General features: G+C 42.0%; 1 protein-coding gene across 1 annotated transcript in view; it reads right to left on the reverse strand.

Annotated features, from left to right (window-relative positions):
* Positions 1-27,770, reverse strand: part of LOC129412350 (calmodulin-binding transcription activator 1) — a 277,417-nt gene that overhangs the window by 27,950 nt on the left and 221,697 nt on the right. The window contains exons 6-7 of the mRNA XM_055165928.1: positions 2,229-2,336; positions 146-217 (exon numbers count right to left, since the gene is read on the reverse strand). Coding sequence (XP_055021903.1) covers positions 146-217; positions 2,229-2,336 — 180 coding nt within the window. The remainder of the gene's footprint in view (positions 1-145; positions 218-2,228; positions 2,337-27,770) is intronic.

Raw genomic sequence — 27,770 nt, forward strand, 5'->3', positions numbered from 1 at the left:
AGAAGGAGAGAAGGACAGATGGAGAGAGTGTGAGAGGGAGAGATGAGGAAGGGAGCGAGAGGGGCATAGAGGGAGAGATGGAGTGACAGAGAAGGAGAGAAGGAGAAGAGAGGGCGAGAAGGAAGAGAATGAAAAGAGTCCTTACCTGGAGGAGCCAGTAGCACCTGCGGTGAAAGGTGGGGATGATGGAGGAGTGGACGTAGCAGCCGTACAGACACTGCAGACAGACACAAAGAAGAACAGAACTTTAGAATCATGTCATCCTTGTGTCCCAGTAATCTTTAGCAGCTAAATTGTCGAAGTACAAGCTAACCCAGTATTCCGCAGTCAGAAACTTTCCCTTCAGTTATTAATAGTCAGCACATCCTCAATCTGGAGGAGCAAAACTCGCCTTTATAAGTTACAGAGCCAAAATCCTCCAGGACATTTAAAGGAGACATTTTACGCTTTTTTCCACTAGTAATAGAAACAGGTCCATTGACTTCTTGTTCAAAACTGCAGAACTGATAGGCCCCGCCTTTACAGTGACATTTCACTGTAAAACGCAGTAGATTTTCATTAAAATTTTTATTATTGAAAAACTGTCTATATAACCTTTTTGAACCCTGCATGTGTGACCAGGTGTCTGATGAAAGTCTGAAGTGAAAATGGCAGATAAGCACAATCTTCAAATGCAGGACAATACAGGATTACTCAAAGATGAATCATGTGAAGTACAACCTTACAACAGCTTTGAGTAAAGTTTTGGTGAAAGAACATGGTTAAAAGTCCCCTTTAACTCTTCTTACTCCCTGACACTACTGTTGGCGTTGCAGGTATTTTTGGCTCTGTGGGACAGTATGTTGACCTCCCTGCAGACTGGGGCAGCTGTGACCCCTGACCTCTGACCTCTTTAGGATCTGTCCCACATGTGTGCTAGCGGCTGGCAGATGGTTCTCCCATTGTTCTTGGTAAAAAACACAGTACCCTTTCTACCCCTGCCTTACCTCCCTCCCTCCTGCTGCCCTGTGTCCTGTTTGGAGAGAGGGCCCTGACAGAATGATTCAGGTGCCCCCCTCCTCCTGCTCACGAGGCTACCCGAGCACGTAACTAAAGCACACCGTTATTAATATCCTTATCGTAAACAGATAATTCTACGTCTAGGGGCTCGTTACCGCAGAGAGGCCTGATAACGCCTCACGGTATCACGCCGCACATTTTTCACTAACCAGCGCTCATAAAGTAGTGCTCACTTATGCCTTCAGTGGCTCTATGGGAGATCCAGGGGCCCGGCCTGTCTCCGACCCGACCCAAAGGCCAGTGTCTGTCTGGGCTTGTTTACAGCGCCTCTCCCTCTGCAGACAGAATATAGACTAGTTTGTCCTGCTACAATATTACACCCAAAGATGAGTGCACGGAAGCCCAGACAAAGCATGTTCGAGAGGATTTTACCTTCTTATCTATTTCACAACAAAATCAAAGGAAATCAGATCTAGACAATGCTGTATTCAAATGGAATCTGCATCCAGACAGTTGGAAGAGGAGACATATGTTTGTGCCAGACACAGCAATACACTCATACACTGATGCTGACAATATCTCTAAATTATAACAAGAGCCAAGTTTGTTAGTGTTCAAGTGAGAGAAGTCTAAGGCAAAGGCTAAGGTTGGCATTTTAAATTTTCAAGACAGGTTTGTAAAAGGTGAAGAAAGTGTTTTTGCAGCAGAAAAAGAAATAGCTCAAACTCCAAAATGCAACAAATATCAAACTGATTTAAAAAAATAAAATGTCTTATTACAATATATTTAATCAGAATAAAACCTTGGTGATGGCTCTGTCTTAATTCAGTCTCATAATTAAACAGAAAAGATTTTATTAGATGGACTGTGTAACTTTCCTGTTGGAGGGTCTGTCACCTGCTTATCTCCATGGCTCAAAAGTATAGAGCTAAACTTATCAGACTCACTATAGGCAAGCAGGCAAGTTACAGGTCAGATCTGTGGAGAGGCGAATAGGCTCATGGTAAGAATGCACTTTTTTCAATGTATTTTCTCAATTTTATTATTTAAAAGCAAAATGTATGTTTACGTCATACATCGAAACATTCCAGGCGCTGCAATAGAACTGCCGTGGAGACTATCAGATGGACACTAAAAGTTGCCATCTAAAAACAGTCCCTAATCAAGCTTTCCCCATGTATTTGTCAGGTTGCAGCAGATTCTGTCATAGAAGAATCCAGGACTTTTACTTTGGAGGCATTACTGTCAACTGTTACTGTAGACTCTGCTCCCCCTGCCAGCACAGCCTTGTTTAACTGTCCATCTCCCGTGCTCTGAAATGACTCTGGGTCTGCTGTCTGTGGGAAAGTAACACTGCTGCTTTTAATACACACATAAAAACAAAAACAGCTTGATTCAAAATGGTGGTTTTAATTTTTCAGGCAGAGCAGTTGTGTCTAAGTGGTTAGGTTGGTACAGAGGGGGACCAGTTAGGAGGCCATTAGGGTTTTGGTGAGCACAGCTTGGAGGAGCAGGTGATGAATAGGTCTTGTGCAGTGTGCTTTGGGCTTGTCTTGCTTAACTCAAACCTAGTTAAAAAGAGCAGGGCCTACAGAGGAAGTGTGTGTGCAAACACTCATTTGCCACCATCACAGCGACGTGATTAATTACAGCTGAAAACATGGGCCAAGCAAACACACATTATAACATTACACACAAGGAGGCATGCTGGTTTAAGACACAAGATACACACACATTACTACTTAGTCATTACATGTGAGGACTACTCAGTTATATTTACTTTGGAATTAAATTGTATGTTTCAGAGTTTTCAGTTCAAGTTGCTGGTTACTCTTCCCACTGTGAGTAATTCTACAAGTGACAAATTGAAATGTTTTTAAGACTTGTTTCTTGCAGTAGTCCTTCAGATATGATTACTTTTTCAAAATTTTCTTGTTTATCTTCAGTCTTAAGATTTTGTGCATCATTATGTTTGGTACAACAACTACTACCATTATTTCCACTCCAAATACCACCACCACCAGTACTACTACTCCTCCTCCTTCTCCTCCTACTACTACTACTACTACTACTACTACTACTACTACTACTACTACTACTACTACTACGACTAGTGCTACTTTGTGTTTTTAATTGCGCAATATTCATGTAAAGAACCAGTACTCTTACTTGACTAAAATCTTATTTGAGTAAAATCTCAGTTCCTCTTTCCACTGTGAGTAAATTACATGAGTTTTATGTTTGTTTGTTTTTTTCCATCTTATAAGGTTTGTATTGTATGCTGCTGGAAGAATGTGAGAATGTGGATTTTATTTTATGTTATGCTTGACTGTACTATAAGCCTTACTCACTTACCATTACTTGAGCAATATCATTTTAAAGTTCCAGTACTGGAGTGTAACTTGTCTACTCAGTCCTTCAGATATGACACTTTTCAAATTCTGTGGTTTATGCTTTGAAAATACTAGATTGTCATGTCCTTATTACATTAACTTCAAAATGTAAAACAGATGCCATTTCTTTTACTGAAGTAATTTCTTGAAGTACTACTTTGCATTTCTAATTGTCTAATCTAAATTTGAAGCAGTCTTACATGAGTAAAATCATCAGCTCCTCTTCGCACTGTGAGAGTATAGCTGCTAAAAGTGCCAGAATGCATAACTTATTTTAAGTTATGCTTGGCTGTACTGTACCTTCACTTGAGCAATATTATTTTAAATCTCCAGTACTTGCGTCTAACTTTTGTCTCTTGGTCATAGCGGTGTGTATCCTTCCTTCAGGTATTGCATTGGCTCTAGTGTGAATGCGGCTTCAATGTAAGTGAGAGTGCTGGTGTGTGAATGCAGACTGGTGCTGGTCTTGTTTTGCGCTGTACTCTCATCCATTACAGCTGTCTACAATCGGATGTATTCCTCCTCCCACTCCCATAGCAGTACCATCCATTACTCCAGGCTGGCAACGGACACACAGTTCCTCCCACTCCCACAGCACTGCTAACATCGCATTACCACAGCCGCTATCGGAACGCACATATTTGCACCATGCTATTTTGGAATATACTATAGAATTTAGGGGAAGAATTGATCGCAACACATTTTTCTTTTACTGGAGTTAGATTATGTATGAGATGTTTTTAGAGCTGCCAATGAGCGAGGAGAGGTCGATACTATAGGGTAGGATTTAGTGCAAAGTTGGATACAAAGTTGAACCAAGACATAAAGAAATACACTTTTTGATATTTCCATAACTGTGTTAATTGAGAACACAAAATAATCAGAAGAACTAACACAAAATAAGCAAAAATAAGAAATATCAATCCATTCTATCAAAAAAGTAGTCATGTTTTCAATTAGTTTTATCTGGCTGTTTATGTGACATTAAGACCATGTGAAGTAAAGGATTTTGCTGTTGTTCAGCATGGTGTCAGCAATTGTGAATAATCTCTAAATCATGATGTTTCTTCTCACTATAATCATAAAACAAAAATGAGTGACATTCCTACTATTATGAGAGAAAAAAGAGATTAGATAGAATTCCTTAGAGCCACAACAGCGGCAAAAAATATTTCATGATAGAGCAGTGCCTTGCAGAAAATATGAATTCTACAAAAGCAACAGATGTTAAATGATGTGAAAGGAAAAAAAAAAAGTGTTTCGGAGTAAAATATAATTGCAAAATGTGTACAAAAACAGAAAAATTATTTGATGAATGGAAGATTAGGAAAAATAACTTTAGAATCTCAGCTGAACACTAAATTAACACAATTGCAGTAGTAAAAATAGCACATTTAACGCTAATGAATGCCATAAGAGCTATAGGCCACAGTGTGATCATTTGCCAGTGACAGTGTCTTGTAGCTGTTGGATGACACTTTGTTGGCGTCTCAGGATTGACAGGTGGGCTGCCTCTGTGACTGTAGAGCTGAGCTGTGAATACATTAGGCCCCAGGCAGCTTTCCCTTCTCTCTGTTCACTCCATTCCTCACTCACACAGAGCAGTGAGTCTGACAAAGCCGCGCCAACTTAAGCACAACACAACTGTTGCTCCTGTCAGCCATGATTCAGGCCAGCACAGCCACAGACCACAAGTCAAATTAGAGCAGCTCACAGGCTCAGACAGGAGAAGGGGACCGCTCGGATCCCACAAGGCGAGATTGGGTCCACGAGAATGAGTCAAGATGAGAGTTTGACATAAATATATGCAGCCGTTCAGTTGACAATTTGCCCTCATTTATTTTATTTTTTGATGTCACTGCAGAACTCAAAACAAAACTCACCAGCACTTAAATTTTGTTAGAGCAAAATGTGAACAAATGAAATGTGTGCACAATCAATCAATCAGTCAGATTTATCTTGCAACATCCTGTGACACGAGATCTACTCCCATTTATACTAGACAATGACTTTTCTAGTATTATAGTATTAAGAGGCTTACTTCAGTTCACAATTTTGACCACCTATATTTTTGATAAACTGTACTTTATGTTTTGTCATTGTAGAATTGTTTTATTAAACTACAGTTTATCAAAAACCCATGCATTTAACCCTTTATTTTGACCTGCAATAAATGTAAATAAATGTAAAAAATGTGTGCACAATCTTGTATCAGTGTTATCCCACGAGCCCTTCTCCCATCCCTACCAGGCCATGACTTCTCTAGTATTATATTATGAAGCACAGATATTCACAGTGAGCAGGACAGGAGGGTAAACTGGATGAAAGGCCCTGTTGAAAGCGGCCCACATGGAGTGCTTATCAGTAATTCTAGACGCATATCTCTTACTGCTGTTTGGAGGCTCAGGGCAGCTTCGCCGTCTGGGTGACAAAGTGACGACAGCACCCACATTATTTGTTGTCTTTGGGCTGCGACAAATGACAGCGCGTCACCCAGCTAGCAATTAAAGCCTAATTATACACACATACACACAAAATGTGCTATTTCCCACTATGTCATTTGAATGGTTGTGCTGCAAACAAAGTGAGCAGCAGTGGCAGTAAATACGCAGGTGCAAGTGGGCACAAATATTTCCACCCCAGGCGTGTGAGCGTGTGAATATGCTATTGTGAGCGTTGGAGGTGTGAATGAAACACAACAGCACAGGGAGGAATTTACAAGCAGCTCGCCCATAATGTATTCAAACAGTGTCAGCGCAACGCACAGAAGAAAGAGTTACTGCGACGCCTGTCCTCCAAAGTCAGACACTGATGCAGCAAATTCATTTGGAGTTGTCAGTCAAGCGAGCAGCCAAGGCAATGAAAGGATGTTAAAGCCCAATGAGAGGCTCATGGCCTAAGCCCCTCCCTCCAGAGGGCGCTAGCTCTGTATCCAGTTCACAGGGCAGCGGGCGAGGCGAGGCGAGAGGAGAGAGAGTGTGATAAACAGTGTGGCCCGCACAGCCTTCAGATGTACACAGCAGCACTCTGTACCTGCTCGCTCGCCCCATGACATCTCCCTCTCTCTCATCCATCATGGCTGACAGGTGTCAAGCACACAGTGATGGGCCAGTCAAATGCAAAGTGTGTGAGAGGAGCAGACACAGTCTCCGGGCGCACAGGAAAGTTTCTCATTAGAGCATTATGATGTGTGACCCCAGTCCTAATCAGAGCGTAGTACCTTATTTATGTGGCAGTGTGCAGTTTTCCTGCAGTGATGCAAACGCCAGAGGCTGTAGCACATTAGTCTGTCTGCTCCGTCAGCTCAGCCCCACAACATTGGGACAGACTTTTCATTTGTGAGAGACATTACAAAGTTACAGATTTGCTAAACACATCCAATGACCAAACTGTAGTTCTAAATTCCACTTGTGATTAAAGCTGGGATCATTTTCATGTGTTCTCTGTTGTCATGGTCACATGTCCTGTCTGTCAGGCCTCATCTGTCATGTCTATCTCAGCAGCTCAGCCAAAGATAATATCCCATTTACTCCCATCTACAAAATCATTTGTCCCCTAATGTTTCCCGAGCTAACATTTGTTCAGACTCTAATTATGAATAATGGACTTTGGGATCTGATAGAAAAGTGCCAGCTCTTTGTGCACTGATGGACTGACTTGTTATAAAGTTGTTGACAGGGCGTCCACATGCTGCATGCTGATTGGTCAGAGGGAACACATCATTTGGACAGTGTGCTTGTGAGCGTGCATATGCTTTTGCACACAGACGCCTGGGGCAGGTGATTCAGCCTGGGGCTGCACTGCATAAATCCAGTACGAGCAACAGCCAATCAGGAGACAGTATCAAACCGTGTGGAGGAGCAGATCCATACTCAATAGAGATTCATGGACCATGCAGGATTCAGGCCCTCCTCCATTGACAGCATCCATGATGAGTATTGATCAGGCATCGATCGGGGCTCTATACACAGGCGATTAGATGACTTACGGCTGAAAAGTGCCACTTCCACTTTGGAGGATGAGCTCATTTTCGACTGATACCGTAACACACCGCATTTCACCTGCGTCCTTACAGGCAGCGCCCGCCAAACTCGCCTCTTTCCAGTTGTTCAGATGGAATCAAATTATGTGTAGTGTCTAGTGGAGTGGCACAGTGCCCAGAATGCTCAGAATATCCACTATCGCTCTTGCATTAGGATTCAGGGAGACACCACTTCTATACATCATTGTTACAAATACAGTTAGAGCTCTGTCTATTAGGATTGCTCCGCTTCTCTGTTTGATTGTAAATATGCAGCCACTTTTAAGTTGTAACAGTATCATTCTTCAGAGCATCGGAAGACTTAAGCAACACTTGATGAGACATTATACAGAATAAATCAAAAGCGGCTTAGATTTATCTGCGCGCTCCTCTCTGACGGACCAGCTGCAGCCTCTAAATCAGTCCCAATTGAGCAGGCTACAAAATGAATTGGCAGGCTACTCCCAGGCTACAGGAAAATACGAAATTCCTCAACAAAGCAAAACAAATTACAGCCTGGAAAAATGTGTGTGTTATGGAAATGACCAGCTCTAAATATAGAACAGGCATTGTAAAATAAACACAAACAGTTGATAAACAGGCCCTGAAGAGGAGAATTAATTAGCCACGTTGGATGCGTAAACACAGCTATACATCAAGTTCAAGAGCAAAACAATAACAAGGCTGAGGCAGTTAAAGGAGAGCCCTGACTGTTCACTAGCACTGCACCAGACCTCAGGCTAACAGGAAGTGTGGAAAACATCACCACATCACTGCTGAAGCTAAACAGACCATTATTATTCTATACAGCAGCAGTCATCAGATGTATTCCAGTCATACATATGGGCCCATGCCAGGGGAAGCTCATGCTATGTTCCTCTGTCTCCCTGGCTGAAGACACACTGTCTGTTGTTGCTAATGCTAGCCAGCTGGGCTCACGGCCAAAGGCATTAAGTGGAATCGAATTCCACCAAACTAGCTTTAATCAGCAGGTTTTTAAGGTTAGAATTACTCTGCCTCTCCTCTAGCCCGCTGGCCAAGGTTAAAGCAGACACAGGCAGAGCAGGGCTGGGCTAATGGGATGGAGGGTGGCATGGGGCTGCAGTGTGCCACCACAGGCTCAGGGACACACACACGCTCTGGGACACAGACACAGGCTCTGGGACACACACAGGCTCTGGGACAGACACAGACACAGGCTCTGGGACACACACACGCTCTGGGACAGACACAGGCTCTGGGACACACACAGGCTCTGGGACAGACACAGACACAGGCTCAGGGACACACACATGCTCTGGGACAGACACAGACACAGGCTCAGGGACACACACAGGCTCTGGGACAGACACAGACACAGGCTCTGGGACACACACAGGCTCTGGGACAGACACAGACACAGGCTCAGGGACACACACACACATGCTCTGGGACAGACACAGACACAGGCTCAGGGACACACACAGGCTCTGGGACAGACACAGACACAGGCTCTGGGACAGACACAGACACAGGCTCTGGGACAGACACAGACACACGCTCTGGGACAGACACAGACACAGGCTCTGGGACAGACACAGACACAGGCTCTGGGACACACACACTCTGGGCCAGACACAGGCTAAGGAACACACACACGCTCTTGGACAAACAAAGACACAGACACAGGCTCTGGGAAAGAAACAGACACAAGCTCTGGGACAAACACAGAAACAGGCAACTCTGGGAGAGACACAGAGACAAACTCTAAGAGAGACACAGACACAGGCTCTGGGACAAAGACAAGCTCTGGGAGAGACAGACACGGGCTCTGGGACAGACACACTGAGACAGACACATTGAAACAGACACACTGGGACAGGTACAGGCTACAGTTGTCTGTTCGAGGCTCCGTGCCCCACAAATAGAAGCACTTTCACCTGTGTAGATGTGCACAACACAAAGTGAAGCTAAAGCGTGCACAAGTGGAAATGCACTGACACACCATGACACGCAGGCTCCTCTCAGCACCAGCAGGTCAGACCAGCGTACACATGTAAAATTCATGCTCCTCCTGCAACTCTAGTTCAAACATCTTCATCCAGTCCGAGAGGTGGAGACAGACACTGGGACACAAGGTGTTTCCCTTTTGTTTTGAAGCATTTCATATGGACAAAACAGTTGAGTCAAATAAGTCACTGTATATTTGTATGTCCCAGTAAAGACACATATCACACAGTATAACTCTTCATAACACATGCAGTCAAATGCTCCCTTCACTTGAAGCCTTGGCCAGTTTCTTTCACAGCATTAGAGCTCTATTCTGTAATGAAAGATTGCATAAAAGGGCCATTTGCTTGAAGGAAGCCTTACACAAAGTTGAAAAGCTGAAATAGCTGGATGAATGACTGTATCAGGCTGTTTTTCTGAAGCACAAGGTGAGAACAGGCCAGGCCTTGACCTCAGCCTACTGTAGTCACCACATAGAACAGTCCACAAAAGCAGTAGACCTTCAGCTCTGTCAGCTCCTCTGCAGTCGCTTTATGTGTGTATCAGCCCACTCAGTGGGCACGCCGTCACACCAAGCACTCTCTATCTCCTTTATTGCATCTCTTTTCTCTGTTATTCCACTGACTTTACTCTGTTCAAAAGTAAGTGGCCTTACTTTAGAGATATTGCCCGCTACAGATTGAATTAGTTCTGTCAAAGTTGAGCCTTTGTTTTTGAAATGCTAATTTGTGTTTGGTTAAAAGAGTGTGTTCAGATCAGCAAATGCTTGCTGAGTGGGGAAAGCCCGATTACAAATGGATGTTAAGTATGTGCAGGTACAAGTGGAGCACTCATTACCTGGAGCCACGGCCTCCTTATCACACGACCTTTGAGCTGAACTCTGGAGTGCCTGTCGGAGCAGACATTTTTAAAAATGTCTTCCAGCTAAAAAGTAATGAGCATCTATTTGCATTACAAGCCCAGGGCTATTAACCACAACAGCGACTTCATTCCACTAAGAGCAGAGTAATGGATACCGCAATAAGGCAATCAGGCCACAGTTTAAAGATGCAGGGTCAAAGGTCACTTTTTAGCTGTCATTTGGAAAGGCTGGGAAAGAGCTGAGTCGAGAAAGACTTTTCCCGTATAGCTGCATGCTCCCACCAAATGCACGTGCTGGACTGGGGCCAAAACAGATCATATTCCACTACACATCTGACAGTGCAGGACTTACACTAGGCATGAGAGCTATGAAAATGTGCCCTTTACCACCATCTTCATATAACATTTTAAAGAGCCATTTATTGATTTGTTTACACTGGGAACGTACAATGCTTAGTAAGGGAGGACGCAGCTTTACACATACTTTCTTGACTACAACTCAGTCTGACCTGACCTCGACCTGGTTTTGGAGGCTACATTTTGGGAGCATTTACCCCTGAAGTGGAAAAAGGCATGCTGGTTTGGTAACTGCATAATTCACAATGCAGTATCTGACTACTGTGTTGTTTTCAAAGGTTAATTCTGAAAGTCTGAAGTAAAATCTGTCAAATTTTAAAACAACGGCTACAAAACAAACAATCTTTCAGTTTGAGTGTGTGTGACCGCACATTAACCTTCCCTTATGTGAGCTGAGGTAAGGAGAAAAGTGGCAGTGTGTGAAAAGCAGAGCACATCCCCTGCATTAATGAGAGCACAGCATCCCTGCCCTGTCCCTCCAACCAGACTCCCACGCCCCCCACAAACCAACACTAACCACCATGACGTCAGCCCACCCGCCAGCCAGTCCCTGCCTGTCTTGGGCTACACACAAGACTAGGGCCTGACCGATATATCGGTTGAGCACTTGGGAAATGGGCACTTGGAGACATATCGGCCTAAATCTTGCCGGTATGGGCCGATAGTCCACATGGGCATGTTACACATCGTTATAAATATCTTAGACTCTCTATATTATGTCCATTTGATCCAATTTACAGACAGGTAAATGTCCTAATATGTGGCACCGTATCAATATTTATCTGTGGAGCAATTTGTCTTTTTGTGGTGCCGTACTGCCCCTGAATGCACCTCCAGAGTCATGTCACTCATGTGTGCTTGTTTACACCAGTGCACAGCCATAGATCCATGTGTGCAACATGAGGCACTGCTTTAAATGTTTTTTGTCTGATGCACAATACTGACTATAAATAAAAGTGAACTTCAGAGCAGTTTAGGCCAGCAACAAAACTAGTGCTTGTTTTTATCCAAGTACAAATGCATGGCAGAGAAGACTGTCCCCATAGACAGAGGACACACTGATGCAGTCAACATGCTGGATTATATTATTTTTTTTTACAGACGATTGTTTTGAGTCAAGATTAAAAAGTATTTGATTTGATTGATTGAGGAAGGATTTGTGAAGACTTGTGATCTGAGAGGTGCCTGTGTGAGTGGTGAGTGTTGCAAATGTGTTGGTTTTGAAGTTACTTTAGGTTCTTTCTCATTGGTTAACGATTAGCTGCTGTAAAATACCACACATAAACAGCCTGTTTTCTTACACTGGCCTACTGTAAAGTGACTATAGTGGCTGTGTACACCTGCATTGATATGTAGATGAGCTGTGAATAGAGGTGTGAATTGAACATTTACGCAAACAATTACCACAGCGCAAACACACATTTACCGCTACAGACTAATAGCGGTAATGTTTACTTTCTTTACTGGCTAGAATGTCATGCAAAAGGGCCAATAGGCCTTAAATATGACTGTGAAGAACAAGTATATCAATAAATGTACCCTAAACAAACCCAATTTAAAATCCAGTAGAGCCAAACCTAAGTTTTATAATCAATTGAAGATTTACAGTGAATTTTTACATCACTAAATATATCAGTTTTATATAGGCCATTGGCAGCTCCACCTACCTGTTTATCGGTATCATAAAAAAAAATAAAATAAAAATACATATCGGTCAGGCCCAACACAAGACTTAACTGAAGTGCAGATTTGGGCCATCAAAAGTATCAAAAATCAGATATTTATCATTACAAAAACTAGTACTGAAACTAGAGACTCATTTGAACAAGTATTGATACTAAAAAAGTCACATTAGCTCGACAAAAATTAACCTTTTCTGAACTGCTTTAGTATGATCTGTATCAGAACCATAGACTGTATAATAACATAGCTAACCTGCTAGCTGTTGCGTTCCAAATAAGAAGTGTTCATGGGGGCCCTTCCAGCTCCTTGAACTCTGTTTCTAATTAACTTTACATTGAGAAATCGTCTCTGCTCTCTCTGTAACTGCTGCTGTGAGCCTCGTCATTTTGGTCTGAAAATGTTCGTATTAACCCGCTCTGCATGATCCTGGTGTTTTCATTTCGCCATTTTGTCCATTACTAAATTTCTATTTCTAAAATTGAGCCTGGCTCCAAATTTGCCCCTTTAACTGCTACTATTGTAAGTTTCATTTGTCTGGAGCTGAACGCTATGGGTGACGTTACACTCTCTTAGTCCAGTTCTTTGTCCAGTCTATGATCAGAACACGTATAAGACCACATTGTCTAGTATATCCCCATGGATCACTATGGAACGTACCTGAAGGATGTATGTTTTAATGTTGAAAATCACATTCTGTTGTCTAAATAAATTGTGTTTTTTATTATCATCATGGTATCGGTATTGCTTATTGTGTCTATTCCTTGGAATCAAAAGTTTTCAATTTAATATTGTGACAACACTGGTGGAGAGCTCATATTTGCTACACCATAGCTTCTGATAGGCATGATTAGCAATGTCTTTTACCTTCTCTCCCTCCCCACTGTGATCTACAGCCATCTCAAATTTTCAATATCTCCCGCAGAGGAAGGAGAAGCAGGAGTTTGAGAGCAACTGTAAATCAAGAGTCCTAGCGAGAACGCATGGCAGGAGAATGAGCGACAGAAAGCCATATTGGGCTTGTATAGAAACATGAAGAGGGGGAGTGGAAGGGAGCCCAGCTATTGAGGTGAGGGACGAACGAGCCAGGCGTCGAAGAGACAAGAGAGTTAGGGAGGAGACGAGATATGATTACCACGGAAACAGCATCCAGCAAATAAATAAATAAATAAAAAAGAGAGGGGCAGAGAGGCACAGTGTGGAGCGTGAGGGGAAGAAAGGGGAGTAGGAGGACAGAAAGAAAGCAAGAGGAGAGATAGAATGAATGCTAACAGGCAACCCAGGCCTAGTAGCGAGGCTTTATCCTTCACAGGCAGAGGAGCAACAATCGCAAACACATTTTCTCGTGCGCCCGGCCCTAAGAGAGATAAAAAAGCAATTTGTATTCTATTCCTATTCAGCATCGCTTGGCCTGTTTCTCTGCCTGCATATTTGTAAACACAGCTTTGTCAGAGCAGCTTAATCTTCCGAACACAAATACAGACTACAGGAAGGAGGGGCCAAGGTGAGGACGGCCGAGACGCGAGAGGTGAGAGGGGGTGAAGAGTGGTCTGATACGGGGTCATCAAGAAATAAGAAAAGAAAAAAAAAGAAACAAAGAGATCAAAAGTAGTTTCCTGTCTTTCTTGGACTGCTGTCAAAAACCTGAGAGATAGAGAGAGAGTTTGGCTGACCCATACTTCCCGGCGATCCGAAGGCAAGATTAGTCCCATAAAAGAGGCCATCATGTCACTCCACATCGTATGGCCCGGAGGTGACAGATGGAGAAGGTGGGGCCCTGTGCTCTCCTAACTGTCACTATGCTTCTGTGTAACGCTTAGGCAGCACATTACAGGCACGTACAGGGGTAATGCTAAGTCCACCGCCACAATACAAGTTCACAGAGAGGAGCAGGAAAAGCGTACAATTGGAACTTTGCTATCCCCTCAGTAGAATAGAGTGTATTATAGGAATGCATAGTGGAATTAAATATATAGTAGGACTGCATTTTTTTCTGTTGGTGTTTGGTGTTTTCTCATCACAAACATACCTGGACTTGTGTTTTATTTTATTCACACATGTTCAACACACAAACTCAGCATCTTTTGACTTCTGAGTGTTTAGTTCTGAAATCATCAGACCTGGAACTGCCAATCTCTAGAAAAAGTTGGCTGTTAATTTGAAAACTACAACTTCATGACATCACGGTGCAACAAAGCATTTAGACAGACTAATAATAAAGGGTTACTCAAACATGTGTGAATGAAACAAAACACAACATCAGGCATGGTTTTGAGGATATAACAACATTATAACATCACTTAAAGCTCACAAGAATCAATTTTGTGTAATATAGAAATTTTAAATACTTTAATTTTCCTGTACTTTATGCACAAGAAACACTTACCCTGTAGTTTGGATCGGTACAAACATGTTCTGAAATGTAATTCTTGCATTAATTCATCAGCTACTATAGCAGTCTTTTTATCAATTCTTCTGAACGTGTTTAAAACTTTGAACAAAATCCTATAATTAAAACATGAATCGCAAATATTAATAACAAAAGCAATGCTAGTCAGAAAAAGAAAAAACGGAGTGGGATGTATAGCGTGTGCAGTGTTTTGATGGAGTGGAGGCATCGCTCTTGCTTCTGTGATAAACTGTATGCCACATGGTGCACTCTTGTATAAGCAGCTTGGCCACTTTGATTTGGGCAGGCCTTCTAAAAGCACTTGTTTGGTTAATTAATATAGTCGATACTAAACGGCATGAGCTGACTATGCAATAATGGGATGAATTAGTGATTAGGCTAAAATGTGCAAATCTATACAGCTTTCTTAACCAACTCAGTCAGGAAATTCATTAGTGTGGGTAGTTGGCTGTGAGCAAAAAAACACTACACGTTTTATAATGTACTAAGAATAAATGATTGTTGTTTTGTTTGTACACTGCTGAGATAATTGTTTTTATACATATTGCGAGATAAGGGTATGTCGGCTACCACAACAGTGCAATATTGAGGAACCAGGGAATCAATCTATTTACACTTAAGTTGATTTAAAGTGACAGTATCTTTCAGTTTCGTTCAGTTACGCTAAAGTAGAGCTTTGTAATAGATGTAGGTTTACCTCTAAGCGACATCCAGTTTTAGTTCAGGTGCAAGTCCATTTTGATTTCCAATGCCAGATAGGGTAATCAATGAAAACAGGGGTAATCAAAGGGTAATCAATGAAAACTGTAAATAAATAATGCCAATGAACACTACTTTAAAGGCAAGAAAATAGTTAATGGCTAAAATATGGCCTCAGACATTAAGAAATTGGCATGTTTTTTTTTACTAGTCATTAATATGTGGTCCCTAAACTAAAGAGTTACCAAACATTGTAAGTACATAGAGTTGCATACCAAAATATATAAAACTTTTTTTTTCAAACTGTAAATAATGTAAAATCTATAAATGTGTGTTCCAAACTTAAATGTTTTGCATGGGAGGCTTAGTCTGGCGATGCACTTGAGGAGGGCTTTTGAAGACAGCGTACGTACATCATTTGGTGCTTGCTTCTATCTTTGCTCTCCTCACCTAGTTTCATCCTTGACAGGAGCCATGCAGCACACCCAATTTGAACAGGCTGGCTTAGCGCTGGGATTAGGATGGCTGAGAACAATGATAAGTAATGAAATCTATCACCGCGTTACTATGGAAACTGAATCAAGTTTGGCCAACGTTGTGTGTTTTGTCTCCCACGTCAGACACCTGGCTCAGAGCTGCCACTTTCAGATGATATCTACTTTTGTGAAGATAAAAAAGAGGTCTCAGGTTTTAGCACTTTGACTTTGGGTCTGGAAAGGTTTATAAAATGTCAACCGTGCCACGCAATAAACAAGAGTGGACTGTCAGCTTGCAGACACGCACCAAAAACTTGTAGGCCCAGATAGAGTATCGACCAAATGTAGCAGGGTCACTTTATTTCTTGTTTGCCACTATGTCAACAATGCTAGACCAAGACAAAATGCCTTCTATGTCTTTTTCCTAATCCGTCTCTGTGTTTTTGTCTCCAAACTTCTAACTGGGGCTGTGTGGGGAGAGAGAGGAGCCCTGCAGATTGCAACACAGCACCGAAGCAGAGGAGTGGAGAGGGAAAAAGAAGTGAATTGCCACAAACAGACAACGAAAGACAACGAAAGACAAGGAGAGCTGGAGACGCACAGCAGGCAGATGGAGGAGCAGAGAGCCCCCGGGCCGCCCTGTGATGAAGACAGTGGGGGACTCTGCAGACGAAGCCCATGTTCTGTGTTGTGATGGGGAGAGAGGAGAGGAGCTAGCCAAAAAAGAAGGAAAGGGAAGCAAATGAATAGTGACACTTTAATTCGGAGCATTTCTTCTGCTTGACTTATTATGAGATGTTTGTAAGCTGGTTTGTTCATGCGTCTCCTGCAGTCTCGTGCCTGGGTCTTCCTTTTGCGCTGAGTCAAACCTGTGGAGCTCACCTGTCATTATCTGAGGCGCACAGCAGGGGACAGAGCAGAACCAACGGACAGAGCTTTTATCTAATACCTCCATGTGACCCTGTCCTCCTTCTCCTCTGCACACTCATCTAGAATAACTCATATGAAAACACTCTGTAACACATTATAATGACTACATCTTAATTAGCCTTAATAAAACATGAACAAATTCATAATGAGCATAATGAATAGTTTATTAATTGATTCAAGGCTAACTACATAATAAGGGGTTTAGGTTAGGGCTATACATTGAATAAGTGAGCCTGTATGCTGCCTGTATCTAATTATAAAGCATTTTACTGCCTGGTATTAAAAAAGTGAGCATTACTAGTTATTGTTAGCTTTATCATCATGGCAAAACTCTGCAGAGAGAGTTGTGAAAAGATCTTATAAACTCATTGAGGTGAATAATTAGGATGCTCAGAATGCATAAGGTAAGTGAGGACAGCTTAAAACCATGCAATGTGAACAATTTTTTTCTATTTTCAAACAGTAAAACTCAAGTACAGCAGCTTTAAGAGTACATCAGCAGTTAGAGCTAGAGGTATTAATAAAGTAGTTACTAAGCCTGAGTCATTCTTAACAAATCATTTGTTGATTAAGAAATCTTTTTCATGAAATGTTTCTAAACTCTCTTTGTGTCCTGTTGCTGCTGGATACGGCCATAGTCCTCTACTTCAGCTCAAATTAATTGCTCTAATCTGCGAGGCGAAGGTTAGCTTTGACTTTGGAGAAACTCCTCTAGAAAATGATTGAATACTTGTAAGATAATCACAGAGTGTGCATGTGAAATTATAATAATGTGCTACTATAGTTAAAAAGATGTCCCTCGGGGGTCTGGTCCTTGTGCTTTAAGAGACGAAAGTCAGAAAAGAACTTCTATAAAGCTTATAATTATACAGTATATTAGTAGCAAATGGTGTATAATATTTTATTGTTACATTATGAAATTATGCTAGAGCTTATCACAGCTACTTTTGGGTCCTGATTGGTTTCACCCTGAACAATGATCCACTGGATGACTGACGTTAAGTGACATACAACTAATCACCCTCCCATTCATTCACAAAGAGCAATTTACATAAGAAATTACACCTACAATCCTCATAGAGTGCGGGAGTTCAAGTACTTAGAGAAAGACCATACCACGCAGGTAGAACATGACACGTAATCAGGTCCTAATTCAAATGACTGATTCTAATCCAGCTACTGTGGCTAATAGATTTCAAAACATATAATATTGGTCTAGTAAATAACTAAGTAGACACATTAAACTAGTCAGGCCACAAACCCATGAGACAGTTGTTGAACTCCACAACCGCTAGGCACATGCTCATAGAACTAAAGTTACAATTAACTTACAATTAAGATTAACACAGTGTGCCTTTAACTAAAGATAATTTTGTCAGAATAAAACCTAACAGCAGTTTCTGAGCGGTTCTGACTGGAGTACGAATAGCTCCCCCACGGTTTCTGAGTCCACATGAAGCCAGAGCGAGACTACAGTGATTTGACATTTTGGCAGGTTGAGGAGAAAAATCTGACCTGCCTATGTAATTTATACTGAAATAAGGCCAAAGGGTGTAACCACAGCAGGTAGAGAGAGAGAATGGAAGACTTATTAGTGCCTACAGATACAAGTGCAAACACAGCTGAAGAGGCAGTACAAGCAGAGAGCCCCAAACTAGACAAAGGTAGAATGTGGTATATTTATTGAGGCAGAGAAATACACACATATATACAAATACGAGAGGAGCCAAGCAGAAAAAAAAAAAAAAAGAAAAAAAAAAAAGAAAAACACGGATAGATGTTCTGAACCAATACACAGGGGGGAGGTGATAAGAAATGTAACAGTAAGGCAGAACGCGAGAAGGACCCAGAGCAAAGTCAAAGTTAGAATGAAAGAGAGACAGAGAAGGGGGTAGTAACTCGCGGTGCCGACAGGTCTCCAGAGGTTGTAATATATAGCATCGTTTCAATCTCTCAACACCAACTACAGCCCTCCTTTTTCATCTGCTACTACAGGCGGAGGACGCACAGATACTCCTGTCCTTCGCAGCCAAATCGGCATTCAAAGTGATCGAATGTGCTCGTTTCTGACATTATAGCCCCAAATCTGAATGGTTATTTGTGGTTAGATGTGCGCTCTGTCCCCATTCAGGTGTGGAATCTCAAGGTTAGTGATGGTAACGCTTGGATATGAAATGCGACGCTGAGCATGTTTCTATGTTTGTCTTTGAGTCTTTCTCTTGGAGTCCAGTGGTTGATTTATCTGCAGCACGCACCATTACTCCCCCGTCCATGCATGCCCGGCCTCAATAATTGATCTGCGTGCTACTGTAACTAAATCCGTCAAGACAGTGACACCTCCTTCTCCACGACTCCACTTCTTACTGTTCCCTTTTCCCTCTCCTCCTGCTTCGGTGTGTGTCTTTTATCATGGCAGCCAGCTTGTGTGCGACGCTGGTAGTCTGCCAGCAGAGGGAGTCCCCATAAGACTGAGCACACGAGGATCCAGGGAGGAAAGCCCAAGCACCACACACCCAAATCCTCTGAAGACAACATAAAGACGTCTCTGGCAGAGCTGTGACAGAGGCAGCACAAGCTTGACCTCCGGAGGTGATATGCTTTCAGCGCTCTGTCTAAGCTCCACAAACAGCTGTTGGCTCAGGAGCAGAAGGCAAAGATGACCCTTAATTTATGTCCAAAGCGGTCCCCTCCTCTCCCTCTCGGCCTGTCCCTCTGACTTGTTTTTGCATACTGCATTTAAAGTAATAAGTACAGTATCTCCTTGGATGCCATGGCGCTATAAATCAGAGCCAAATAGACCTGTCATCTTAGTAAACAAAGCATGGGCCCAGTTATCATTAAAAACAAAAGAGTTCTGCTGGAGGCCAAGCCATGCATACGGATGAGAAACTGGCCAATCCAACATCTCCTTGGCACGCCCTGAGCCTTGTACATTCACATGCTACAACAGTCCACATGAAAGTAATAAAAAGTGGAAATTGGTCTCGGAATGTCTTATTTTATCTTTCCACGTATATTAGACTTGCCTTTTTAAATATACTTCTCAAAGTGAATGAGGTTATGGTGGACATGTATATTATAGAACAAATATAAAGCTATGTATTCCTGTGGGTGCGTAAAATGGAAAGTACAGTGTGTCTTTGTGGACTTGGAGTGAACTGCATAAGACACTGGGAGGTTTATATCCCCAGAGCTAGCAGCTGATAACAGTTTGATTATGATATTTACGCTCCATAATGACTTCTGATGACAAATAGCATACAATCACAGAGTCATTCAATCATAACATGTTGGTCGAAGTGACATTACAAAGATTTAGGTCAGCGCTCAGAAAATGAGACTTGGATTCGATTGCGGCGACGACATTGTTCAATGTCATGACAGTGAGATGAAAATTTAGCATCATTTGTTATGAAGTGCCATCAATGTTTATGACAGCCAATCCATCGTCAAGTAAGCTGTATGTCACCCTTTATGTCAGCTTTACGACACAGGGAACGCACCAAATGTCAAAGAATGTCATCCCCATGTACCCAGCACACACGTGAAGGCACACAGACCCACAGACAATAAGACTTATGTCAGGAGAAGTCCATTTCTTTCATTTTAATCAGGACTAGTCTTCTCTGTAGTTGCTCCTGGCTGTGATTTGCATGCAAAGCTGTCTATTGGGGCTGTCCAAAGCAGGGCCCCTCAGGTGTGAGTGAGCGAGGCTCCTGTGGCTCTGTGCCCTCCGCCTGTCCAAATGAGATTGGTCCGGTGTCGTCATTGTGTGCACACTGATTCCTGTTTCTTTAAAGGGATCACATACAAAAGCCAATGCTCTTCTATCGGACATAACTTTACAATGACATGTTTGTTACGGTCAGACGTTATAAGACCACCTTGCTTTTATTCATAGGTTTCAAGCTATGTTTCAGTCCTTCATTGTTATGGCAATTATCTAATTCAAATCAACATATTCTGTCTTTTGATTGGGGAAAGGAGCTCACAAAATCTTTGAGATCAGGAAGGGATCATTTGCCTGAAACCCATCAACGGATACTCCAATACAGCTATGATTTGTTTCACTTTCAGTTACATTTTTAAAGTCAACCTTTGCCAACTATAACTAATGCTGATGCAATCCCTCATTCATCCAGTCCAGTCAGTTTTCAAAGGGTTTCAAAGTGTTAAAGCTGAAAATATATTTGGTCCAGAGGTGAAACTTTGTCTTAAAACACCATTTATCATATCACCATGTTATAATAAACACATCATTTTTTAATGTGCTCTTTAATTATTGAAAACCATGCCAGCTTAAAGGTGGATTGTGTAATTTTTCTGGTGGAGAGTCTGTCAATTTTTTTTTCCGTAGAGATGTTTTTTTTTTTTTGTCTGGAATGTTTCACAGTATGGCTTTCCATACCAAGACCAAACCAGACCAAGTTACAGATCAACTCTGTGGAGAGGCAACCCCGCTGACAGTCGGAATGCCTGTTTTTCTTGTTTTTTTTTTAGCTGTAAAACCACCTGTAATTTAATAAATGTAAGGTAGGTCTGTTTAATGTCATAGTGTGGAACATTCCCGGCAATGACGTATCCCTAGAAACAAGCATGTGAGGGAGCCTCAACCAAAAAGTTACATAGTGCACCTTTGAGTAAGTAAAATCATCAATATCTATCATACTGGATACCCTCAAACCAACAAAATGCATCTTTTGAAAAAACTTGCTCAAATCTGTACACTTGACAGTTTCTCTGCATTAAACCTCTCCATTTTGAAAGAGTGTTTACTAGCCCCCATATGTACCAACTATAAGGCCTGTGATTGTAAAACAACACAACGTAAGCAGAAAGACTATGTAACGAAGCCTTCCAACTTTAGTTAAGAGCAAAAACATTGACACCGCTTACACAGCACCCAGCACCCTGCAGCCTCTTTATAGATGCTTTCACCTCTAGCTGATGGAGATGGGATGATGATAATGGGGACAGCCTCCTCCTCGAGTCAGGACTTATTCTAAAGACAGCACAGTTTGAGAGCAATTGCCACATCCCATTAACTCCTGCAAAACAAGGTGTATCCCTAAGTGATACTTGATGAAGATGACCATACATCTGTGCGTACTGTACCTACACGCAGGCCTAAAGCTCGCTCCACTCTAATAGGCTTCCTCCAGGCCGGAGATGTGCTGCGATGGCATTTTCGGGGGAATTGCAATGCCACTGTGTAAGATGGTGTGAGGAGAAAGATGAGGAAGAAGAGGAGGAGAAAGAAAAGAAAAGTGAGCAAACAAGGGAGTCTGTCACAAGTCTTCTTAAAGTCGAACACAGGTTGTTATCTGTCAGCTAGAGTTCTTATCAGGCGCTCACAATATAGACACACACGCGCCCACTTAATTAAACTTTCTTTTCCATTTGACGAACACGGCCGCCGCGCTGTGTCGTCTGTCTCCGTCTCGTGATAAATTCATTTTGCCTGCCAGATATGAGACGCTTCAACTCTCTCTTTCTCTCTCTCTTTGGTGGCAGAGGGGTCCTGGAAGCCCTCTGTGTTTGGCTGTCTGGAAGCATGACTGACACGCCCCGCCCACCATCACTGCACCCCCCCTCCCCTCTCTATCTCTCCTCCTCTCTTCCCTCTCCCTCTCTTCTGTCTCCCCCTCTCCTCTCTCTCTCTCTCTCTGGTGGCAGAAGGGTCCTGGTAGCCCTCTGTGCTCGGCTGTCTGGCTGTATAACTGACATGCCCTGCCCAACATCACTACCCCCCACCCCTGTGTCTGCTGTCTCCTCCTCTCTTCTCCTCCCTCCCTCTCTCTTCTCTCTCCCCCTCTCCTCCCTCCCTTCCCGCTCTCTTCTCCCTCTCTTCTCCTTTTCTCTCTCTTCTGTCTCCCCTCTCCTATCCTCTCCTCTCTCCGACTCTCTCCGTTGCCCCCCCCTTCTCTCTATTTGCCGTCTCCCATCTCTCCCTCCGTCCTCTCCTCCTTCTCTCCCCCCTAGAGGCCTGCGCTGCACTGCCCTGTCTCATTATGTGGGTGAGGTGTTTTGGGGGCCATCATATCACACTGTCAGGAGCCATAATGCCTCTCAGTGGGCGTCCGGATGCTGTTTGTTTCTGTGCGTGCGCTGATCTTCTTCTTTTCCTCCTCCTCTTCCTCCTCCTCCTGGAATACTCTTACAGACATTTCTGCCAAGACTACTCCGCCAGCGTAACCTATACTAAATTGTATGTATGAAAGAAGTAACAAAATGCACAGAATCCTACATTTTGTATTATGAGTTGAAAATTCATCCACAAAAATCTGAACAGATTGGAGATAGTACTGCGTTCCCGCTAATGTTTCAGAGTATAGCGTTATCCAAGTGCTCTCTCCAAAGCAAGCAGGTGACATTAACAGGTCAAGTTATCAGTCAAATCTGTGGAGAGTCTCCCCTCCTGCATGTTTTCAAGTTTTTTTGCAATAAAACTACTGTAATTAAGGTCGTGCACTCACCACCACAAAAGTTACATAATGCACCTTTATTATACTGACCAATAAGTTCTTGTGGCAATATGAGACTGTTCAAACTTACCGACTTGAAAGAAGAACACAATTTGAACCACATACTGTCTTTTTGCCAGCACATTTGGTAGTTACTGACAAAAACTGTGAAAGAGGCCAGAGGCTGTCTGCATTAAATCTGCACTCAAATGTCACGTCATTTGAACAAGCCGCTGTAAACAAAATACCTAAAATTGTGGATGTTTTTCTTTTTTTTCCAATTTGTGTCCAACGCAAAGAGTGAAATTTAATTTAGGAAGGAGATTTACACAAGTAGATGACAGCAGTACATGAGGGAGAACTAGTGAGCCAGCCGGAGGATTAATAAAACTCAATATATGCTAAGATCTATGGCAAGACAAACAGGGAAAACCATATGGAGCAAAAATAAAGCAAAACAATCAAGTTCTTGAGGAAGCTTAAATGACATTTAATATATTTACTGGCAAACATAAACATAAATTGACACTGGGAGGCTGAAGGGAGTGAATACAATATCTCTGATTGCTATTACTGGCATAAGCAGTGACAGTGGACTAGATTGGAGTGGTATATTGAATTTCATGTTCTTTAAAATGGAGTCTGAAATGTGAGATTTGTCTTTTGCTTGGGAATAGCACTCACCACACCCCCTTCGATTCTCTCTCATTTGGAGCTTGGCACGTTCAGTTAACTAATACACAGAGTACACAGACCTGCTCCTCTCCACTGTCTGTCCAATAGATGCAGGATCAGATATGATTTAGCACGGCTTTCTTCATGTTTCCGTTTCACATCAGACTCATACCTGCTGGGGACAGTCTCCCTCTACAAATGTGCCCTATCTGTGGAGGAAATCCTATTCATCTCATTACGCTTGATTGGGACGCTCATTACATTAGAGAGACAGTGTGTGTTTTCATGCATGTAAATAAAGAGGAGAGATAACGAGCACCGAGAAAAGCTGCAGACTGAAGGAGGGAGAGAGGGAGGGAGAGGGAAGAGAGAGGGAGGAAGAGAGGGTAAAACAGAGAGAGAAAGAGGAAAGGAGAGAGGGGGGAGGGGGTGGGGGTGAGAGACAGAGAGATAGAGATAGAGAGGGGGGAGAGACGGAGGGAGGAGTGTGTTAATGAGTGTTAGATGTGCTGAGGTCGCTCTGTTTGTTCTGTAATGTTGCTGTGCCACCTCAGGTGGGTGATTAGCAGTAATTATATAATTACACCAAATGTGATAATAAACAGCACAGAGGGAATCAGCTCCATCATCTACTTTCTACACCTCATATGCACATGTACACATCTTAGCTCAAGGAAACAAGTCAACATAAACACAGACTTTGACTCATTTATACATCTGACTTTATATTTAGAATCATCTACATTAAAGTCTAATTTGTAAATAGTTTGGCCAACTAGGCCCTGTTGTATTCTCTCATAACCCCACTAGATGCCATCTACATTACTGCAGCCAGATAATGTGCCAGCTTTGGCTTGACAGAAGAAGACCAGAGACCACAGGTGAACCTGAACAAAGGTCGAGGAGAGGGGACAGAGCCATATACTGGTGAAAAAAAAAAAAAATCCAATAAATGTACAGTGGGTTTAAAGATAATGGTATGGTTTTCCAGCATAAAATAAAGCTATTGTAGATTTATGCAAATATCAATATGTAACTTTTAGGCCTAACTCACTTTATTCAATCATTTTTACATTGTGCAGCCCTTTGAAACCGCAATAGTAACTGAAACTGAACACTTGCTAATAAACAGAATGAATGCTAGAGTTAGAGAGCTAGACACATGTTTTAGTGTTTCGCCCCAATCTGAGAAGCCAGATTGTCTTTTATGTAACTGTGTAACTCCGCCCACTCCCAAATGCTAAACCAAATAAAGCAGAGAAGTGGACTCGCCCAGTGGCATCCGGATAATTTGAGCTTGATACAAAAAGTAATGGAAGCCTCTGCGCGCACCTGTGAGTAAAAAGCCATTTGCCGGGTGACACACAGTAACGGCCAATAAAACAAGTGCTGAGTCGCTCCTGAAGGCAGCCGGGGGGAGCCAGGGACAAATGAACACGAACTGGGAGGAAAGAGCTGCTCCCTGAGGATCTCGGCTTTTCTGGAGTCTTTACGCCGCTTCCTGCCTCAATGAGAAAACACTATCTGAAATGGTGCGTCTCATCCGTAAGCCCACTGCAAAGGAAACACGTGTAAGACAAAAGAGGCTTATCTAATGCCAAGGCGAGACGTGCACGGTCGGAATGTGGAGTTTGCCTATTAAAATAAATGACCTTTGGGGAGGACATGCCGGCTAGGGGTGAAATGGTCTAGGAAGAAATCGCAGGTACATTTTAGAGAGGCAGGTTTAAAGCAGGGCTGCAGTGATTAATCGAAAGAAGTGTGAGTTCACTTCTAAAATAATCACATACTGCTTGAATAACGGTTCACTGGACCATAAATACACTATAACACATACCATTTGCTAGATTTTGTTTTTTGTCATAAAGTCTGCACTGTTATTAAAGGCCCCATACTCAATTTTTCCCATATTTGAGCAAAATATGTCTTGCCCCAGCACATATATATTGTATCAGCAGCTCTGTATGTATCATTTATGTAAACATTTTATTGTTCGATATCAGGAAGTGTGTGTTAACATGTCAAGCTTTACTATCTCAGCAAAACTCTGCGCTTATAAACTCATCACGGTGACTAATTAGGATGCTCAGAATGCATAAGGATCACTGCAAAAAAGTATAAAATAAACTAGTTCTATTTTTTACATTTTGCCTGTAAATCAAAATGAGAGAAGAAGAAAATAAGAAAATGAAAAAATCTTACAATTTGTAATTATTCCATTCAGCATATATAAGGTCACTAGTTAAATTGTATGAATGTAAAAAAAAACAAAACCTCCAAGCCACATGAGAAATACCTGTTTGATGAGTCAGTTCATTAAAAAGCTAAAATAATCATCAGTTACACTCATAGTTATAAAGGTTAAATAAAAATACATAGGATATTTCAGTCTGTGGTGACACAAAGGCAATTACGTCAGTGAAACAGAGGCTAATGCAATTGAAAGCAGGATGACTCTCACAGCGAGGGGCCAAGTGCAGAACAATGAGTGAAAAAGGGTGCAGAAGGAGAGGCCAAAGTCAGACTATAGAGGGGACACGGGGAGGGATAGTGCATAGGGATAGGGGAACAGCATGGGGTGGAAGCAGGGGATAATTACTGCTAATAAAGCCTAATGGAATTCAAGCTTCATGTCAGGTACGGGGAGATCTGATTACAGCCGAGCGGCGCCGCAAAATTGGGAAGTTATCCGATAATCTGACTATTCCCCCTTCAGTGAATGAGAGAATTGTGAAGTTAGTCTGACTCACACGTAGAGTAAAAAGCTTAAAATATTTGACATAATTACAGCTATTTCTGCCAATAGGTACTCCACTAGTGAAACCTATATTAAATTCAATGTACAAATCTAGTAGCAGGCAGCAAATGCATGGAGTTAATTTTGTGAATGTGAATGTTTAAGTAAAAAAAAAATCCACATCTTATCATCGAGTTGTAAATTCTAGATATTTAAAAATGTCTATGTCTAAAAATCTATGTTATTGCTTTGCTTGGAATGCTCTACGGTATGGCATTAAATCTTATCTCTATGGAGGTAAACAGGCTAAGTTACAGGTCTGTTTGGCGAAGAGGCAGAGGTGGGACCAAATTGTTGTTTTGCAAGTCTCAAGTAAGTCACAAGTCTTTGACCTCAAGTCCGAGTCAAGTCCCAATCAAAGACAGGAAAATCCATGTCAAGTCTCGAGTCACTGGCCCAAGTCAATTCCAAGTTGTCTACTTTGAGTTTCAAGTCATTTCAAGTTGTTAAACCAAAGTACCAAACAGAGCTTAGATTTTTGCAATTTATATGAATTTTAAACAAAATTGTACTTAAAAAGTCATGGTATATTTATATATGACTATTTATATAAAAGTTGTAGAAACGTTAATTTTTCCTTTTCTTGTTTTGTCTTGTCAAGATCTTGTGTGAATCATTACAGTTCCCTCTGTTTTACTGTATTGTACATTTGAGTAGTACTCAGTAACATCCAAAGTACCAAACAGAGAAGTGGGAGGAACATGTTCCAGTTTGTTCCTGTAAAATTAATCACTGTATGTATCAACAGTAATGAGAAAAGTATTTTCTAAAAACAATATGTATTTTTTGGAGAAGTCTTCAAGCATCGATTTCTTCTCAAGTCACAGGCCTCAAGTCCCAAGTCACTGACCTTCCATTTCAACTCCAAGTCGAGTCCCAAGTCTTGGTCCATTTAATCAAGTCAAGTCTCAGGTGCTAAAAATATTGACTTAAGTCTGACTCGTGTCCAAGTCACGACTTGCAAGTCCCAACCTCTGTGAAAAGGCATTCTCACTCACAGTAAGAAAGCATGTTTTCAA

Source organism: Boleophthalmus pectinirostris, unplaced genomic scaffold (assembly GCF_026225935.1).
Source record: "Boleophthalmus pectinirostris isolate CB_2022bp ecotype Guang Dong unplaced genomic scaffold, ASM2622593v1 HiC_scaffold_8, whole genome shotgun sequence".
Lineage (NCBI taxonomy): Eukaryota > Metazoa > Chordata > Actinopteri > Gobiiformes > Gobiidae > Boleophthalmus > Boleophthalmus pectinirostris.